General features: G+C 36.2%; 1 protein-coding gene across 6 annotated transcripts in view; it reads right to left on the minus strand.

The window, feature by feature from the left end:
* Positions 1-21,833, minus strand: part of NAALADL2 (N-acetylated alpha-linked acidic dipeptidase like 2) — a 1,333,736-nt gene that overhangs the window by 37,109 nt on the left and 1,274,794 nt on the right. For all 6 annotated transcript variants that reach the window (XM_019463211.2, XM_019463212.2, XM_019463208.2 and 3 more), the window contains one exon: positions 11,189-11,387. In XM_019463211.2, coding sequence (XP_019318756.1) covers positions 11,189-11,387 — 199 coding nt within the window. The remainder of the gene's footprint in view (positions 1-11,188; positions 11,388-21,833) is intronic.

A 21,833-nucleotide genomic window follows, 5' to 3' on the forward strand; every position in this document is an offset into this window, starting at 1 on the left:
TTTCTGCTACATATTAACTTTTCCTAAATTTCAGTTCTCTTACTTGCATACAAGGGATAATAGGCTGATATTGCAATATTGTTAGAAGTGTTATAGATAATACATGAAAATGTACAGCGTAGTGCTGGTACAAAGTAAACCTTTCTTGGGGGCGCCTGTGTGGCTCAGTTGGTTTAGCGACTGACTTCAGCTCGGGTCATGATCTCACAGCTCATGAGTTCGAGCCCTGCATCGGGCTCTGTGCTGACAGCTTGGAGCCTGGAGCCTGCTTCAGATTCTGTGTCTTCCTCTCTCTCTGCCCCTCCCTCCCTCACATTCTGTCTCTGTCTCTCTCAAAAATAAATAAACATTTTTAAAAAATTAAAAAAACAAAGTAAATCGTCCTCTATGAGGAATATTGTTATTATTATTCATAACATTATTAAATACATTATAAAACCACCACTCACTCTCAGATTGGCAATGTGTCTTGTTTTGCAAATAGGACATCAGTAATTTTTTTCTCCCCTTATATAGAAAGAAACCTCAAACCTGAGAAACATTTTTATAAAATGTGCATACATGAATTTCTATTTTGATCCTAGCAGATTGAGTTTCAGACCAATTAGCCTGATAAAGTGAATGTTGTCAATTGAAAATTTTTAAACAAGTGTTTCAATGTCTAATTAAATTGCAGTGAACATTATCTGTCAAAGTGGGATATGTTCTTTGTTTCAATATTAACAAAATGAACTATTAAAAAAAGAGGCTTGGATTTGAGTATATTAATTTTCTCTTTAATTTGGAAACTTTTTTGTTCCTTTTAGAAGGAGAAACTTTAAAAATATGAAAGGGGGACATAATTATAAAGCTAATGTATATGTTTATTCATAAAAAGAGTAATAAGGAATGTATATAATGATCAGCATTATAAAGATTTTGTACATCAGCCAATTCTTCAATCCTCTTTTGGAAATTTTACATTGTGTGAATTATAAAACTCTTTATTCAGACATAGATTCTTTTGTGCAAGTGGCCGCTATTAAAAATATTTTAAAAGCATTATGGTAATTCTTAATCACTAGTTATTTTTTCATAGTCTAAAGAAATCAGAGGCATTGATGATAGAATTAATGACAAGAGAAACAATGGTAGGATTTTAGCTCCATTCAGACCACCCACACCTTGCTAAAAGAAATAGTACAACCCTAACAAAGTAGTTATTATCCCAATCAAACACTGAACATGAGGTTCTATTAGTACATATATAGCTAACTCTAATTAAAACACCATGAAAACTGTATAATGAAATCACTTTATTATGAAATGTGTTGGGGGGCGGGGGGAGGGTTGGACTTCAATCTCTTAAAATTCTTAAAATCAAATGCATGTCCAGAATACATAGCTGGAAACCTGATCATAGGGTATCTGGGAAGTGTGTTTTTTAATAGTTCTGTCTAATATCATTGTTTGCCTAAGTGTAAACTAGTTCTAACATCTTTCAAAAGCAAAGTTGTGGGAGCTTATGTGTTTGAAAAGTACTTTTAATGGATTGCTTGCTTTGTTTATCCTCGGCTCAAGGCAGAAGCATCCTGACATTTACATTGCTATTTTCCTGCTTTCAAGGATGCTAACAAAAAATTGTCTTGGCTTAGATTAGCTTGAAATTGTCCTCTGAACTTCTTCCAGGCCATTCCAACTATCTTGAAAAGGAATTCCTTTTTTATGTACCTGCTCCTACAGGTTTTATAAAGACACAAAGCCAGGGGCACCTGGATGGCTTAGTCGGTTAAGCCTCAGACTTCGGCTCAGGCCGTGATCTCACAGTTTGTGGGTTCCAACCCTGTGTTGGGCTCTGTGCTGACAGCTCAGAGCCTGGAGCCTGCTTTGGATTCTGTGTCTCCCTCTCTCTCTCCCCCTCTCCCACTCACACTCTGTGTCTCTGTCAAAAATAAATACACATTAAAGAAAATTTTAAAAAAAGTTTTAAATAAGGACACAAAGCCACACACATGTACAAGCACATACACACGCTATCCCTCAGCTTACAAATAGGTAGTGTTCACCAAACTCCTGATTAAGGCCATTGTTTGGAACTAACGTGTATCTTCCCAAAGAAATAATATTATAAATGTAGGTGCTTACATAGCACCCAACAGGCTACTTAACCATGATATAGCTGAAATACCACACATTTAGAAAGAACAATGAGACAATATTACAGTATAACCAGTAGTTTTGTTTTAAGTATAATAATTAGCCTTTAATTTATTTTGAATGATGGTGCTTGAGGATGTTCACTTTTGTAGAGCTCCGTTTCTGCAAAGCAGCCAGCATTAAACATTGGCTCATGCTTGTTTCTTTCTCAGTTCCCCACACCCTCAAATCAAAACCACTGCAATACAAATGCAATGGGTGAATCTCCGAATCTTTGGGGACTCACCACCCCAAAGTCACACCAAATTTCCAACCTTTTTTTAAAATCACCCTATTGGGGCACCCTATTGGGTGGCTCAGTCGGTTAAGCCTCTGACTTCAGCTCAGGTCATGATCTCACAGTCTGTGAGTTTGAGCCCTGCATCAGGGTCTGTGCTGACAGCTCAGAGCCTGGAGCCTGCTTCAGATTCTGTGTCTCCCTCTCTCTCTGCCCCTCCCCTGCTCATGCTCTGTCTCTTTCTGTCTCAAAAATAAATAAAAACATTTTTAAAAATTAAAAAAAAACACCCTATAATTCCATAAAACCACAGTTAACAGTACAGCAATGCACATGTCTGTCCGTCTATATGTATGTATGCATATCTTATAATGGGGAAGGAGGGAAACCCTTATTAGCTTTTGCTGTTTAACTGCTGACTCTTTAAATATGTAGAGGCTAAACACTGGATTTTATCCAGATAACCTATTCCAGGATATGAATGGGAGGTCATGCTAATATATTTCACATCTATACATTGCAGTTGCCTATTAATAGAAAACCTTTGCCAATCATATTTTTGCTGAGAGCAATTTTAACATCCCATGGTTTTCTATTGGTACACTAAAAGTTTAAAATCAAAGAACTTCCTATGTCCATGCAGCTTTGTACAGTCACTTAAAATAAAGGAGGCAGCACTAGTTAGTGCTTTCCTATTTTTAAGACTCTTCAGCCTGGTACAGGGGCAAGTGAAGAAAGGAGGTATAGGGGCAGAATAGCAGCCTTAAGAACTAATGCCCTTTAAGGATTCCAAAAATTTGTGACAAGGACAAAATCTGGGGAAGATTTTCTAAAATAAGTGAGAGGGGTGCCTGGGTGGCTCAGTTGGTTAAGCGTCTGACTTCAGCTCAGGTCATGATCTCATGGTTGGTGGGTTCGAGACCTGCGTCAGGCTCTGTGCTGACAGCTGAGAGCCCGGAGCCTTCCGGTTCTGTGTCTCCCTCTCTCTCTGCCCCTCTCCCACTCATGCTCTGTTTGTCTCTGTCTCAAAAATAAATAAACATTAAAAAAATTAAAATAAGTGAGAAAGAATGCATATTCTATAAGATATTAAATTTCAAGCATGAAATAGCTGGTGCCAAATCTAAAAAAATGGTTCAAATTTCAACACTGAAAAGGGAGCATCTGCCCCCAAAAGACTTATGCCTATAATAGTGGTTCCTGAACACATAAAGAATGTGGTTTGAAAGAAGGCTTTCCTACTAGAAAAGGTTTGTCATTTAGAGTGTGTCCACATTTATTTTGGAAGCTAACACTATTTAAATACCATATTCACTCTTTTCAAAAACTGTATGTTTAATTCCATCCCCTCCCAAGATTTTTATTTTCTGCGGGATCTTACAATCCCTCAATATGCAAGCTTTTAGCAAATGTTTAAGGGAAAGGACTATACAATAAAAATTAAAAATGAAAGAAATCTTTTCACTGTAGTGTCCCTGGGGAAAGAGAACATGTGTTACTGAATTTTTAAATACTTATCCTTTGGTTAAGAGAGATAGGAGGAAGACGTCTTGTTTTGGAATCTAGAACACTATCAAAATGGGAAATAAAACCAGCAGAATGTTATAAAAGTTATAATATTTGTATAACATTCTATATTTTGCAAATTATCTTCTCACATTTTATTTTCATTTCATCTAATTTAATCCTAGTATTTTATCTAAATTTATCCCAATATTAATAGTCCTTTGAGGTTTTCTATTTTTGTTGAGAAACTGACCTTGAGACTTCCTAAAACAAATTTTCCTATTCAAAGCCCTTCTTACTTTTATAAATACTAAATTTTTTATAAATGCCAAACAATATCATTGTTGTGTGGTGTTCTTAGTTCTGAAAGCTATTCTGTGAAAAGTGAGCTGCTGATAGTAAAAGGCAGTATTAAAGTATATTGTATGGCAAAAGAGGAAAGGCAATTCAATGGAGAAAGGATAGACTTTTCAACAAATTGTGCTGGAACTACTGGACCTCCACATGCAAAAATAACATATCTAGGTATAGACCCTGCACTCTTCACAAAAACTAACTCAAAATTGATCATGATCTTCTGTAAAATATAAAACTACGAAACTCTTAGAAGACAACATAGGAGAAAATCTGGATGACCTTGGGTTTGATGACGCATTTTTAGATACAACACCAAAAGCACAATCCATGAAAGAAAAATTGATAAATTAGATTTCATTAAAATTAAAACTTCTGCTTCACAGGAGAGGCTGATAAGAGAATAAGAAGACAGGCCACAATCTGGGGGGATATACTGCAATATACATATCTGATCAAGGACTTGTATCCAAAATATAAAAAGAACTCTTAAAACTCAACAATAAGAAGGCTAATAACTTAAAAGGTAGGCAAAAGATTTGTTAAGGCACTTTTTTTTAAATTTTTTTTTTAATGTTTATTTATTTTTGAGACAGAGAGAGACAGAGCATGAACGGGGGAGGGTCAGAGAGAGAGGGAGACACAGAATCGGAAGCAGGCTCCAGTCTCTGGGCCATCATCAGCCCAGAGCCCGACGCGGGGCTCGAACTCACGGACCGTGAGATCGTGACCTGAGCTGCAGTCGGACGCTTAACCGACTGAGCCACCCAGGCGCCCCATGAGGATAAGGCATTTTACCAAAGAAGATACACAGATGAAAAATAAGCATATGAAAAAATGCTCGAGGTCATATGTCAATAGAAAATTGTAATTAAAACAATGAGATACCAATACTCATCTATTAGAATGGCTAAAAACCACAAAACTGACGACAAATGCTGGTGGAGCAACCAAAATCACATTTGTTGCTAAGGGGAAGGCAAAATGGTACACTCACTTTGGAAAACAGTTTGGCAAATTGTTATAAAGCTAAACATAAGCTTACCATATGACCTAGCAATTCTGCTCCTTGGTATTTACCAAAATGAGTTGAAAGCGTACATGAACACAAAATCTGCACATGAATACATATAGCAGCTTTATTCATAATTGCCAAAATTTGAAAGAAACCGAGTGCCCTTCAACAGGTGAATAGATAAGCAAACTGTGGTATATCCATACAATGAAATATTATCCAGTGATAAAAAATAAATTAATATGGAAAAGACTCAAATTCATATTGCTAAGTGAAAAAGCCAATCTGAAAAGGTTGCATACTGTATGATCAACAATAAGGACATTCTGGAAGAGGCAAAACTGTGGAGACATGAAAAAGACCAGTGGTTGCCAGAGGCTCGGGGAGGAGGGAGTGAGAGATAAACAGGTAGAACATATATTTTTAGGGTAGTAATGATTCTGTATGATACAATAATGTGGAAACACATCATTATACACTTAATCAAAACCCAAAAAAATTAAAATACAAAGAGTAAACCCTAACATAGACTATGAACTTTAGTTAGTACTAATGCAACAAACGTACCACACGAGAGCAAGATATTAATTATAAGGAAAACTGTACTTTGTGGGTGAGAAGGGAACTGTGTGTGTGTGTGTGTGTGTGTGTGTGTGTGTGTGAGAAGTGTATGAAAACTGTACTTTCTGCTCAGTTTTTCTCTAAATCTAAAACTGTTCTAAAAAGGACTATCATTTTTGGGGGGTGGGGGTGGGGAGATATATTGTATTAGAGAATGAATTGCTTCACTGGGTCAGACTACTTACTCTGCTTTTGGAGAATAATAACTACAGGGAGTTAAAAAAGAATCCAACAACCAAACAGATGCCACTAACTCGCATCTCCAGACAATGCCAGTTCCCAGGAGTAGTGGAGTAGTAAAGGAAGTCATAGTAAAGGAAGAGGAGAGATGAAAGATTCAGAATTTTTAAGGAAAAGCATAATGCTTTCCCTATTTAGGGGCAATGAGTCAAATTTTACATTGTGGGATTTTGATAGTAGATTTTTGAGATGCTTTGTGGTTTGTAATGTACCTTCACTTACATGGTCCCTAATCATATATATTGTTTCATCTGCTCCCCACTGCCTACTAAGCTCCAAATCTCTGGCGCACTTTGCAGCTTTTCATTACGCCATCGCAGTCTATCACTGTATTGTTTCCTGCTTCCCTCCCTCAACATTAGAAGAATTCCCCTTGATTACAGAGGTGAGGCTTAATAATGTGAGTATCCATTGAATCAGATTCTTAGAGCTCGCAGGGGCTTTAGAAATTATGATTATCAACCAATGATCATATAATTACCCTAAGACCTCAGATACTGAGCGTCTGAACTAACTGGCTGGAGACACGGATGGAGAGGAGAAATGGACACCGCTCATTCATGCTTCATCTGGCTAGGCCCAGGGGAATCCTAAACAACAACGTGAAGTAAGATTCTCAAAGCCACTCAGTCCCTAAATTCATTAATTCTTCCTTTATTTTTATTTTTTTAATTAAAAAAATTTTTTTAATGTTTATTTATTTTTGAGACAGAGAGAGACAGCATGAACGGGGGAGGGTCAGAGAGAGAGGGAGACACAGAATTGGAAGCAGGCTCCAGGCTCTGAGCTGTCAGCGCAGAGCCTGACGCGGGGCTTGAACCCACGGACTGTGAGATCATGACCCAAGCTGAAGTCAGACGCTCAACCCACTGAGCCACCCAGGTGCCCCATTAATTCTTCCTTTAACACCATCTCCCAAATCACTCCTTTGCTCTTCATTCCTGATAGCAATATGCCAAATCGGGTTCTCATCACACCATGCTGTGCTTACACCCAGCATCTTCCTGAAGGTTTCTGTTCTCTTCCAGCTCCAGGGCACCCTATCTGGAGCACCAGAGAAGTCTTCCTAATGATGCAGATTTCTTCATGGCCATTTTTGTGTAAAAAATAAAATTCAAACCTCTCAACAGAAAATTCAAAGTACTCCACAAGTTGATTCCTTAATACCTCTCCATAATTATGATCCTAATAGCCATTGAAATTATCCCACTTCTTGTTCTCTACTCCCCAGTATACAATGCACAGCCTCTCCTTTGTGTCTTTCTTCACACCACCCTCTCCTAGAAGCTCCCCCTTTCTTAGTCAGTTTGGGCTGCTATAACAGAATGTTACATACTAGGTGGCTTATAAACAACACAAAATTATTTCTTACAGTTCTGGAAGATGGGAGGTATAAGATCAAAGTCCCGACAGTTGTGGCATCTGGTGGGGGTCCACTTCCAGGTCCACAGATATTCTGTCCTCACAAGGCAGAAAATGGCAAGGGAGCTCTGTGGAGTCTTTTATAAGGGCACTAATCCCTCATGACTTAGTCACCTCCCAAAGGTCCCACCACTGAATATCATCCCACTGAGGATCGGGCTTCAACATATAAATTTGGGGGGAACCAAAACATTCAGTCTATAGCCCTCCCTAATTTAATGGGCATCCTACAATTCCCTTAAAGCCCAGATAAATTTCCATCTTCCCCTAAAAAGTCTTTCTTGTCCACCACAAGATAATTTCTCTCTTCACCGAGTCCTAACAGCACTTCTTGCCTGTAGTATTCATTGGGAAATTTGCATAAGTAGGCTCCACTTTTTTTGATTTATGATGTAGATAGTTTACCTCTTGACTCAAACTCCTTAAAGGTAAGGATCTTGCATTGCCAGCTTCTAGCAGTATGCTTGCATAGAGAAATGTTCAATGAGCGTTTATTTATGAGAAAAACAACAAGTTTTACAGGCAACATTGTAGGATTTCAAAATCTCTGAGTCTTTTGATACCAAACTGTGGAGAAAATTGCTTCACATATTCCAAAAATAACGTTTCGGTGTTTAGCGATATTTTGGTGGAGGCAGTATCCTTTGGGACATGATCCAAATTCCAAATGAAATATTTAGCTTTATACAATGAACTTCTGTCAACAACTTTCTTAAAAAGCAAATTACTTTTGACTTCCTCCTTATATATTTGATGAGATTGTCATAACACCATCAGGTTTAAGAGTGAGATTCTTACGTGAATAATATCTCTAAAGGTTATTTAACATTAGAAAAAAATGAACCCTGCTCACCAAATGTTCTTTTATACAATGTAATTAACAATTTTATCTTTACTCCATATGGCTATCATTTTAATCAATTTTTCCATTTTCTTAAACTGCATATGATGTTATCACACTGATTTTTTTACTTTGAACATTTTCTTGCCCATAAAGGAACAGCTTACAAGGATTGAGAGTAGAAATTTTGTTGTAATTCTAAAATTTTTCCTTCAAGAATATTTAGAAATATGAATTCTCTACCAAGAGAAAACATGAAGTAGGATGATGTTATATATTTCAGAAATGAAGTAAAAATGCATGACATCTTTGGATAAAGGTAAGTCAGATAACTCAAATCGAGGATATCTATTTGCATCTATCTATTGTAATCCGTTTGCTATTGGCATATTAATGGATCAATGGAGCCAGAGGGAATTATGGCATACATGTATTTCTTTAAAAATTGCAGTAATAGTTTAAAATAATGCCAAAATACTGAACCACAAGCTTTCAAGTCTAAAGTTTCTTACATGAGTTAGAACATTAACATAATCAACATTTTGAGGCTTGCACACTGGGATACAGGTATGCTATAATATCACTATCTTAATCACTTTCTTAATCATTTTTATTATTTAAGGGGTAATACAAAGTTCTCTGGACAGATATCCCAGACCATAGGGGTCTTCTATATTGAGTGCAAGTGCCAAGAAAGGCAAATAGTGAAAGAGTCTACTATATCATAATATATAAAACTATATTCTTAATGTAGGATTTTTATTAATTTCTGAATTTTTCATAAATTTAAACTGAGGGAAATTTGTATATTCTAAAAATACAATGTGCCTATTCTGATTAAGACTTTTTAATAATGCTGAATTTAATAGTGTGGTTTAATTGTTTCTTTAGCAGTTATTATATCTACCATAAGCTATATTTTATTTAGTTACCTTGTTCATTCTGTTTCCCCATCCCTACCTCGGGAATGTAACCTCATCAGAGCCAGAGTTATTAACTTCAGACAACTGCTATGTCTCTGGTGCTTACAAATATCCATTGTAATACATTAACATTGCCCAAAGTCTTAGAATACACAATCATAATGTTAGCGGAAATGATATAAGGATTTTAAGTGAGAATTTAAGTTTAAGATCATGAAGGGAAATCACCAAATATCAGAAGTAGGAAAGGTTTCTTATTTTAAACAGGTCTCATTCCACTATCTCATTTTATAGATGTAGAAATTGAGATGCAGAGAGATCAAGTGTTTGTCAGATCACAGAATTTTGGTAGTAAAGGGCACCTTAAATCTTGTATAGTCGAAATACTCAGGTTCTTAAAGTTACCTGGCCTATGCTTTAATACCTACAGTGATAGGGATTTCACTACCCTATAAAAGCATCACATTTAGTGTTTTAAGAACACTACTTTTCAGAAATTTCTTTCTTATATGTAATTAAGATTTGTACTCCTATGTTTCAGTTCTCTAGTCTTAGTTATGTCCTTTGGTCATGTAGAATATGTATAGTCCAGGGTATTTTTAATTTATATTTATTTGTATATTTTATATATATATATATATATATATATATATATATATATATATATATGTATGTGTGTGTGTGTGTATATATAGTTATATACATATACAAACACACACACACAAACATAAATTGATATAGTGCAAAAGTCTAAATTTGAAGTCTTTTATTAATGAGTGTTCTGGGCCAAATATTTTTTCTGCCTCACTATTCCTCCAACACTTCTTTGTTTCTTGCCTTTTCTCACATACTCACATAAACACACACACACACACACACACACACACACGCACACACACACATTAAATTGTTATAGACATACACACATCATATATGCATCTATTACACAGAAAGGGGTGTGTATTTATATTTTATGTCTTGTAGAAAAGTCAAAAACTTAATTGTGTGTAGGGGTGCCTGGGTGGCTCAGTTAAGCATCTGACTTCTTGATTTTGGCTCAGGTCATGATCTCACGGTTTGTGGGTTTGAGTTCCAGGTCAGGCTCTGCACTGATAGTGCAGAGCCTGCTTGGGATTCTGTCTTTCTCCCTCTTTCTGCCCTTCCCCTGCTCATTCTCTCTCTCTCAACTTTAAATAAATAATAATATGTGAAACATGTTATAATTTTTTAAACTCCATTTTCCCTCTAAAAGCCAAAATTGAATCACCCTTCCATATCAAAATTTGTTTATTAAAATATTCACTAAAATTGTTAAAATGTTTCTAGGAATCATTCTATTGTGACCTCTAACCAATATCTCTGGGTCCCCTGGCTGTTTCAAGATCCATCTGAATCCCATTCTTCCCTGAATATTAAACTTTTATATCTTTCTCTTAACAGGTAGCTTCTAAAATTAAACACAATACTCAAGATATGGTCTTACTAGGAAGAATAGTATAGGCTTATCTTCTGATTCATTCAAAACATTTATTTTTCCCAATACAACCTATAATTCCATTTGGTTTTATAATAGCCATATCATATCTGACTCATACTGAGCTTAATGTCAAAAAAATTCTTAATCATTTTCTATGTGATACTGCTGAACCAATCTCCTTTATTCTATGCTCATGCAGTCAAAACGTTATTTGGGGGAGAATGGTCCTGAAATTGCACATATGATAATTACTCATATAACTACATATAATAACTACATTAAAAAATAGTGTCAGTTCACAGAAGGTACATGTTCTGAAAGTTAAACAAAAATTTAATTGAGGGGCATAAACATATAGATGATAAACATATCTTACCTATAAAAACCTGGTGGCACTTGCTCTACCAGGAAGCTTTTCTCCATGTCTTGGAGTATGTCATTCAGCATTCGGACACGGATTGGAATTCTCTCCTTGGGATCATTAGCAGGACGCATCTCATCTGACTGGAAGAGTTCGGCACTCTCCCGCAGGCGTGACGCCAAGGCTAGCAGTTGATGAGTGTAGGGTTGATCACCTGGTGAAAATAAATGAGTCCATCTCAGAAGAGACATCCTCAAAGGAGCAAAATAAGCACTTTGCAATCATGATGTCAAAAAGGAAGATTCAACATCAGTTAAACTTTTATAATGTATTAATTCCACCAAAAATATTCTGTCTAAACATTATATTCTATGAAGAGTATTAAATTTATTGCTACCATTACTATTACTAATAATAATTACTACTATTGGGACACCTAGGTGGCTCAGTTGGTTAAGAATCCAACTCTTGGTTTTAGCTCAAGTCATGATCTCATGGGTTCGTGGGATAGAGCCCACATCAGACTCTGTGCTGATAGCACACAGCCTGCTTGGGATTTTCTCCCTCTCTCTCTCCCCCTCCCCACCTCTCTCACAAAATAAATATATAAACTTAAAAAAATAATAATTACTACTAATAATAATACTAGTGAATAGGTATTGGTTATTGAGAGACAGCTACTATGTTCCAGGCATGATATTGAGCACTTGACATATTTATCTCATTTAATATTCACCAAAGTTTGCATTGTCATGTCTATTTCATGGAAGCTGAGAGTTAATTCAGACAAGCAAATTGTCCTAGTTCATTAAGCAAGTAAATGACAGGCCAGAATTAGAAGCCTGATCTTTCTGACTAAAACATTCATGCTCTTCATGTAGTATTCTATATTTCTGGGGGAAAAGTGATTTTTAAAAAAAGTTATCTCTTCTGAGAACAAGAGATATGTTCCTGTATATTGTTATGCATCTATGGGCTCCTTTGCTTTTCTAAAAGTTTCCTGTAATTTGAAGTTGAAATACATCTTTGATTTGAAAATACTATCCTATGTAGTATTTGTCTTGTTTTGCTTGGGGGATGATTTTTGTTTTTTGTAGTTTGTTTCTATTTGTGTAACTTACTGGAAGTCATTTTGATATGAATGGTGTTACTAAACACAGGACATTCCTTTAACTAAGAGTAAGACAGAATTTGTATAGTGATAATGGCCACCAGACCATGGTGCCAGACTACCTGAGTTCAAATCCCTGCTATACCACTTAGTAGCTGTGTGATGTTGGGGTAAGTTACTGAGCCTCAGCATCCTAATCTATAAAATGAACAAAATAAACATCTGCTTCATAGATTTTTTATGAAGGTTAAATGATTAATATTTATAAATTGTTATAAAAAATATTCTTCTATAGGTAAGCATTTCCCAGCCGATGTGACTTAACATCTTGTTTAAAAAGCATTCCTCTATTGTACCATGAGAAGTGCATTTTCTTCTCATCTTCTTCCTGATATTCCCCGCCATTTGAGTCAGTCTCTGGGTGAGGCAACAGTTAGTGGTGGTGTTAGTTCTCAGGAGACTCCAGCAAGGTCAGAAACTCAAGACAGAGAATTATGTCATGTCAAGGTGATGAAATGAACATGGACCTGATAAATTGAAACTGGCTGTCCTGAGAGCATGGCATTGAGATAAGCAGATGGAGAGATGAAGAGGCCATATGGGACTTTCACTTGGGAAAATTTCAGGCAAAAGGGAACGATCACAAAGGGACTCTTTCCAAGTGAAGTTCAAGTGTTACCAGCTCCCCAAACACCTGGTCTTCATGAAAATGAAGATTCCTACACCTGCTAAATCTCTCTAGGAGTAGAGCCAGGAATCTCCATGCTACCCAGATTATTACACACATTTTAAAGTTTAAGAAGTACTGTAGAGAGGTGATGTGGTAAGAAAAGAAAAACTAGGTTAGAATTATAGCTGATATATAAAATATGTCTGTCATAGAATTACCAACCCAATACAGTGATCTTTGTTGTCTTTCACCTTCATTTGATGGGGACTATTTCATATGCTAATTTCTTTAGAGGAGAGCATGGTTCTTACACTCAGCAATTATTTACTAAATAAATAAAGGAGATTTAATAACGTACTTTTGGAAAAAAATCCAGTAACAAAAGAAAATTCTGTAGAGATAAGTTGTTTTCATGAGAGCTATAAAGTATAGCCACATTTATAAACTTTCTGTTCACTGAAATTAACAACATGAATAAACTCATTTGTAGGAGTTCACAGGTTTCGGCATTTGGGTGTTTTCAAAGTACATTATATACTCATTAATTATCTTATTTGATATCACAAGAAACCTTGAGGTTGTGAGGACATTTAGCACCCTAAATCACAATTATAAAAATAATGCCATTTTATAAAGATACTATTTATCCTAAAATATGATGGTTCACTGAAGTTAATGTATGGTGAACTTACAGGAAATATCTTTGTACAGGGAAAAAATAAGATGAAAAAAGCACATTTAGATTACATTGGAATTGAAAGACTGAACAACAGAAAAAACAAGTTCAACATCCTTGAGAGTCTTCCATTTAAGAAAGAAAAATCTGTTCTGATCTAACATACACTACAGAATTGAAGACATTACTACTGAATCAAGGGAGACAAATTGTACCATTCTACCTTATTTAGCTTTAAATGAATTTATCTTTCTTAGTGGTGAGGGTGTAGAGAACTGACAGCTTTAAGAACTTTCTTGTTCCAGAAAGAACCCTGATAGTGGAAACCTGCCATCTACACCACACCCTATACATCACTTCAAGGGTATTAGGTTACAAATTGAAAAGAAGCTTTTGGGGCGCCTGGGTGGCGCAGTCGGTTGGGCGTCCAACTTCAGCCAGGTCACGATCTCGCGGTCCGTGAGTTCGAGCCCCGCGTCAGGCTCTGGGCTGATGGCTCAGAGCCTGGAGCCTGTTTCCGATTCTGTGTCTCCCTCTCTCTCTGCCCCTCCCCCGTTCATGCTCTGTCTCTCTCTGTCCCAAAAATAAATAAATGTTGAAAAAAAAAATTTCTTAAAAAAAGAAAAGAAGCTTTATTTTCAATGTTCACTCAATCATTTGTATACATAACTGATTCCTAATAGCCATTTTAATGCCAATTAGAACTTGTCTATTTAAATAAGAAAGTAATACCACCAAATCGAAGTCAGCTGTGACCCCACATATTCCTGTTAGAATGTCAGCTCTGTGAAGGAAGAGATTATTGTCTAATAGTTTTGTTCACTACCATTTACTCAGACAAAAACTGTCTGACATAGCATGAATTATCTACTGATCACAGCATCATAATATCTGTAATGTTTTTATCCTTATCTGCCTTGTCTCTCTCCTTTCTTTGACTGAAAAGAACCCCGCATGATGTTTTATCTCTTTGTATCTCCAGATGCTAGCACAATACCTGAGATATGGTAGTCATTTATTAAAAATTTTGTTGAGAGAATTTTGAATTATAAGATAATGTTTAGAGATATTTCCTGAATAATGCCTAAAAAGTCACTTAGGGAAATGTTTTGCATATAATGAGCATCAACTAATGTTGCTAAAAATCAATAAGAGTTGCAAAGGAAAAGAAAAGAAGCTATTTTAGGGTAATGATAAGTTAAATTAAACTAAATTGAATTAAAATATGGCCTGCCAATAACCCATAAAAACTAAGACTATATGTATAAAACTTCATTTAAGGCACAGTGAATGTCAGAGAAGAGAGGACTAATTGAAGCTCTTCACAGTTCAGGTTTAATAAGTAGTAAGTCCCTTTGACCAAAGAAAACGAACTGGGAGTTAGAGATTTCTCTTAGAGAAAGTTAATACAATTATCTTGAAGCTTTATGTGCATGGAGTCTCAAGACCAAGGTCTTGGTATCAAAAACCAGGTAAGAGCCTCATCTACTTAATTACTATCAATGTAAGTTTGAATAGATTACTTAATATTACTGTCTTTTAGCTTCCTTGGGGGAAAATGCAGAAATGGTCATTTCACTCTCCAAGCATATAAATAACTATATAAATGGAAGTTACTATTATCAGAGTACACAATCTTAAGTATAAATTACTACCAATGCATTTTTTAAAGACATGCCCCAAAATACCATAACTAATGATTTTATTCTCAGAGATACTGCTTTTCACTTTCTCAAATTTTCTCCACACTGTATAACACTCCTCCTTGCATACACATCTGTAAAGATTTGCAATGTTATTTTGTGGTGCCTATTAATCTGGAGCCATTTTTTTTCTTTCCATGGGCTGGATCTCAAACTTCTGAGTAACAAGGAAAGAGATAATGTAAAGGATAAAGGAATCTGGGAGCCTGGGTGGCTCAGTCCGTTAAGCATCAGACTTTGACTCAGGTCATGATCTCACTGTGAGTTGGAGCCCTGCGTCGGGCTCCTTGCTGTCAGCACAGAGCCCACTTTGGTCTTCTGTTACCCACTCTCTGTCTCTCCACCATTCCTGCTCATGCTCTCTCTCTCTCTCTCAAAAATACATAAAAACATAAAAAAAAGGGGTAAAGGAATTAAACAGCCAAACTTCAAAATGATCCTTTTACATATTTGCTTCTGTTGAAAAGTCAACCATTAAGTTTTTTATAGCATAGTAGAACATATCAATTTGTGATGAATATTGAAAATCAACCTTAATATAATACAAAATAATGGAGACTGCTTAGTGAAATTATCTTGATATTATTCAAGAAACAATTGAAATGCACTTCTAAATTTCAAACAGAAACAATGCATTTTTCCTCTGTCTCAAAGTAAAATACAAATGTATTTTCAGTAAATAACTTACTGAGTCCTATTTTGTGTTCTGTCCTATAAGTACTGGGAGAAAGGGAAAGACATAAGGTTAAATCACTAACCTTAATAGATTCCTAATCTAGTTAGAAATAACCCACAAATGAAGAATAAATAAGGATCAAATAAAATAAATCCTCATGAGGATAATTGAAGAGCTTATTGTATACAAAAATATTCTAAGTAAATCCAGGAAAGAAGTGAAACTTGAGAGACAGAAATTGCCCAGAAATCAAGGTCATCTAAAATGCAACTCTTGGAAGTTCTGGGACTCTCCCTATATTAAAGCTGTTGAGGGTGTTCCATCCGTAAACAAAAATATTAATTGCTACTAATTAATCCCTTCCTATTCCTCCAGTCCTCAGCCTTCTGGAAGATGAATCTATCTCTAACTTCAACCCTTTCATTTTTCCATCTTGCTATACAAAGAACAGAGCTGGATATTATAAGCAGTAGTGATATTAATTGGAGAGGAGAGAAGAAGGTGGGAGGGAGAGAGGGAAGGAAGGAGGAAGTACAAGTCAGTGGATACTGAGACATTATTGAGATCTACGGAGGCCAGTTCAGGACAGGCTCTAGAACACACTGAAGGAAACATATTCCTACTCCTGCCTTTTAGCCAATCATCACATTGCAGCATTCTCCCCTTGAAGCCATCTGGGAAGCAGTGTGGTATAGTGAAAAGGGCAGGGGCTTTGGAATCTGACAGAGCCATATTCAAGCCCTAAACCAACCACTTAAAGGTACACACCTAAGTAAGACACAACCCCTCCACCCCTTGCCCTCCACACAGTTTCTTAATCTCTAAATTGCTCTTAACAATATCCAGTTCAGCTCATGTGGCTAGAGTAAGGTTAAATGTCACAATGGACATAAGACACTTAGCACATTACCTGGGGCTTTGTGGCGTGACCTCTAAAGTGCCACGTTGTCATCAGAAAACTTGTTCCTCATGAGGACTGTTGGTACAGGAAGCTAAAACACCTTCTAACAGATCAGAAGCTTACCGGCACTTCATACACATCTTTTCCATAAGGTCTCTTAGACTTCTGGATTGCCCCACTGAATCTATATGTTCTAACCTGCCAGAACCTGGAAAATGCACTAACTACCTCTTCTCCCACTTCATATCTTGATGAGTTTCATCTTGGCATAAACTCAGATGTGTTAAGTCTGTTCTACAACCTCCTGCACAAATATATAGCTGTCTTATTTTAAAGAATGATTTTACTACTTACTATTGTGGCCTCTCTTCAGAGTTTTATACTCCAAAAAGGTTTTAAATTTTTATTTCCATTTTTCTATCTTTTGGTTGTATTTTGTGACTGTATTTTTAAAGACTCACACAGTTTCATCTTAAATTAAGAGTGAAATGTACTGGTCATACTCTAAAACTACATTTTTAGATCAAACAAACATAGCTTTTTACTATGTATTTCACAGAACCTATTCTATGGATGAGCTTATGACAGTTTTAAAGGTGCTAATAATTGCACAATCATGGCTTAGACTTCACTGATTTATAGTGACAAGGAAAAGTATGATTTATGTTCCACATAACACAGTGGCTAAAAGAAGAAGATTATTTTGGGGGAAAAATGTATGTTACTTAATGTCATCTTAAAAATATCTTGTGGCATCACTAAAGAGAAAAAAAGAAATTACCAATTCGATTTCAGCCAGAGGAAACAACAGTCCTTTATTATCCTACATTTTCTATTCTTCATGCTGGTTTCTTTAGTCTGAATCACAGTGAATCATCTCAGCTGGTTATTTAAAGAAGTTAAACAAAAACAAAAACAAAACAAAACAAAACAAAAAACAAACAGGTAGAGAATGAAGTGTAGGAGCTAGTGCACTGTTGATAAATAGTCTAACACTGATTTTACAATGCACTGATAAATGGATATTATTTAAAAATGCAATATGCCAGGAGGCAGTGGCTAGTTATGTCTAAACTAAATACAATAGAAATCCTTTTTTTTTTTTTTTTTTTTTTTTGCAAAAGTGCCAAAGTGGCATGCTTACAAGAATCAGATTGACCACTTTTAAAACACTGGCAACACATTCTGAAGATTTTCTTATATTCTTAATATTGCCCAGTGATCCAGATAGCCAAAAACAGATGCAAATCTATCAAGACTTTGAACATATTGTGTGGAATGAGTTGTCCCAACAGCATATGTCGGCCTGGTGCCAAGATTGAACCAGGGGCTACTTTCATGGCCATAGATGCTGCCACTGTGTTGTGTTTGCAACTACATGATCGGGTTATTGGTTGCTTTGGAAGAGTGAACAAAGGCTTCCTAGAAGGAATTAAATTCATGTGTGGTTTATTTTTTATCAGTCTCCTCCTGAGGCAGAAAGTTGGAGTTGTACATTTAATAACACGTGTGTTTAATTATGTTTTGGCTAAACCGAGAAAATGAAAAAAAAAACTTTAATGAAATTAATCAGTATGAGGGGAAGGGTACTTTATGTTCTATTATAAGCCAACATTAAAAGTATCTTTAGGGGCACCTGGGTGGCTCAGTCGGTTAAGCGGCCAACTTCGGCTCAGGTCATGATCTCGCGGTCCGTGAGTTCGAGCCCCGCGTCGGGCTCTGTGCTAACAGCTCAGAGCCTGGAGCCTGCTTCGGATTCTGTGTCTCCCTCTCTCTGACCCTCCCCCGTTCATGCTCTGTCTGTCTGTCTCAAACATAAATAAACGTTAAAAAAAAAATTAAAAAAAAAGTATCTTTAGGAGCACCCGGGTGGCTCAGTCAGCTGAGCACTCAACTCTTTATTTTGGCTCAGGTCATGATCTCACAGTTTGTGAGTTAGAGCCCTGCATCAGGCTCTGTCTGCACTTACAGTGCAGAGCCTACTTGGGATTCTCTCCTTCCCTCTCTCTCTGCCCATCTCCCACTTGCATACATACACACTCTTCCTCTCTCTCTCAAAATAAGTAAATACTTTTTAAAAAATCTTTAAAACACTACTTTAAAATTGTTGCCAGTGAGGCAACACTCATAGAAAAATGGATTGTAGTACTATCCTGTCATGGGCACAGAGTTTTGTCCTAAAAATACACTTAAGGAAAAAAAAATTCACAATACATTCAGCTATTACTAGGATGGGAAAGTAGGAAGATGATAGGAAGTCATTACCATATTTCAATCAATGTAATTACACATATAAAACAGGTATTGGGGAGCCTGGGTGGCTCAGTCGGTTTAGTGTCTGACTTCAGCTCAGGTCATGATCTCACAGTTTGTGGGCTTAAGCCCCTCATCAGGCTCTGTGCTGACAGCTCAGAGCCTGGACCCTGCTTTGGATTCTGTGTCTCCCTCTCAGTCTGCTCCTCCCCCATTTGCACTCTGTCTCTCTCACAAAAATAAATACACATAATAAAAAATGTTTAATGTAGGTACTAAAAAGAAAACTTTAAACCAAATTTGAATGAAGTATTCAGGGTGATGAAGGACATGATGACAAAGGGAAGCTGGCTTAAGGAGACAAACACGGATAATACAGAGACAACCAGATTTTGTTGCAGACTCCGCTATTAAGAACTCCTGGTTTGAACAAGATTTGGAATATCAATAAATGAAATACAATATTTAATATAGTTACATAGTCAGAGTCCATACAAAAATACACTGGGGATTGATATTAAACATAGTTTTAGGAAATTGTACCCAATGGACGGCCAATCTCTTATTGAATTTCTCTCAGTTTGAGCAAACAAGGTAAGCTATTTCTGAGAGAATGCTTTTGAGTTTAAGTCCTTGTCACACAAAACAGTTAGTTCCAGAAATGCAAGTTTGGGTCAAACCACTAGATATCTAACATGATTCAGAATTTCCATGGGAACTAAATCTTTTCTTGGAATTGTTTGGATTTTAGATGGATGGATTTGGAATTTTTTCAGGAGGGCACAGGGCCAGGTTGCTAGTATGCCCACACTTTACTATCTATAGGCCGGACAAAAGTTGGAATTGACGCTAACTAAAACCAAAATTGGAGACCGATAGGCTGAGGCCAAATATCACACAAGTTATTTATTTCTTTAAGTTTTATTTATTTATTTTGAGAGAGAAAGTGAGTATGAGCAGGGGAGGGGCCAAGAGAAAGTAAGAGAGAGAGAAGCCCAAGCAGGCTCTCCATTGTCAGCACAGAGCCTGACACAGGGCTTGAACCCACAAACCATGAGATCATGACCTGAGCTGAAATCAAGAGTCGGACGCTTAACCAACTGGGCCACACAGGTGACCCATGCAATTTATAAAGCGTATGCTTATTTTTTTTCCTTTTGGGACATTCATCATAAATTAGAAAGAAGAAACGACATCAGATGGGTCTCAATTACTTGTGACTGTAGAAAAGAACCAAAATGACAACTGAATATATGAAACTACAGATCTAGCGGAACAGCCTGTGCTTGCCTCGGTCACATCATCACCTTGAAATAATATCCCTCCTTCTACAATGAAGTGATTGGTGCTAATGAATTATCAGAGCTAATAAAAAAATTAAAAAGTCAGCTAAGTTACCATTGTCAGTTTCTCAAGGAACAGGAGGAAATTCTGCCAACAACCATTTTACCTTTAGTGAGACAATCAGGAAGTGGCAACAAGCCACACAGATCGAAATTGTTTCCTGCTGAGTCTGGCTTTCACTAAATAAATGTGTACATAGCCAGATCAAATGGAAATGACTTTTACTTTGTTTTGTCATTTGTAGTTTTTGCAATAATGGTAAATAATTAACATCCAGAATTCCAACAAAGAAAAATAGCAGATATTAACAGAAATCATCAGAATTACATAGTCATTAGTTATTTTGAGGTGGTGTTTAAAACATTAAAAAGTAGAGAGAGTGAGAAAGAGTAAATTTAGTCAGGTTATTAAGTGCATACTCCTTAGTCTGCTTCTAGGTTCAAGGGTATGGTTGTACTCATTTATTCTTAACACCTGCCTTTGCCCCCTGCAAACTAGTACCAGTGTCTTATGTGTGCAATTTTTTTGGACATACTTTTATTTGCCACAAGTACAGCTGAAGCATATCAGTAATCTCATCAGTCACTATTTACACTACATCTCTATGTAACCACATATAAATATTCATTCTCTAACTATTATGTGTTTGGCATTGACCAAATATTAAGAGCCAAGGTCACTCAGTCAAAATGAGCTTTCAAGACCATCCAATAAATCAACTCAAACAAATTATTCACTGGTAAATTATCCTTCTTTCTGGTGGTTGTGAGAACAGTAGAGAATGGTCTGCTGCTACTGTAAACTAGAGTAATAAATAAACAAGATGGCTGGTTGTCAAGGGGTAAAATTACACCGTTGAAAATGCAATTGGGTTTCAGAGACCTTCATACGTAAACTTTTTGCAGTAGGGAGAAACAAAATTTTATAGTTTAGCCTTGAAGGTCACTTTTTTGTAATAACTGTGATTGAGAACTTAAGACTAATCACTGCTAGTTGTCATAACAAAATAAAAATATATATAAACAATTAAAGTTTGTACTAAGTAAAATTAGATGTCATTTAACGTGTAGCACATTACTCTATTTTACAAATAAGGTTATAACTAAAGTAGTTAAAATAGAACAGTTACATCAAATTGCCCACAATTTAGCAAATATTCGAATGATCTTTTACTTTAACACAGAACAAATAATTTTGAATCATGATGACTAAAAGATAAAAATGTATAGCTTAAAGGTGACAAATTGCATCACTTTGATCAAATATTTATACTCAGGTCATAACAAAAGAATTTTATTCCTATATATCTATGTTCTTGACACATTT

The sequence above is a fragment of the Panthera pardus genome, unplaced genomic scaffold, assembly GCF_024362965.1.
Source record: "Panthera pardus isolate Hobbes unplaced genomic scaffold, ASM2436296v1 HiC_scaffold_16, whole genome shotgun sequence".
NCBI classification, from domain to species: domain Eukaryota; kingdom Metazoa; phylum Chordata; class Mammalia; order Carnivora; family Felidae; genus Panthera; species Panthera pardus.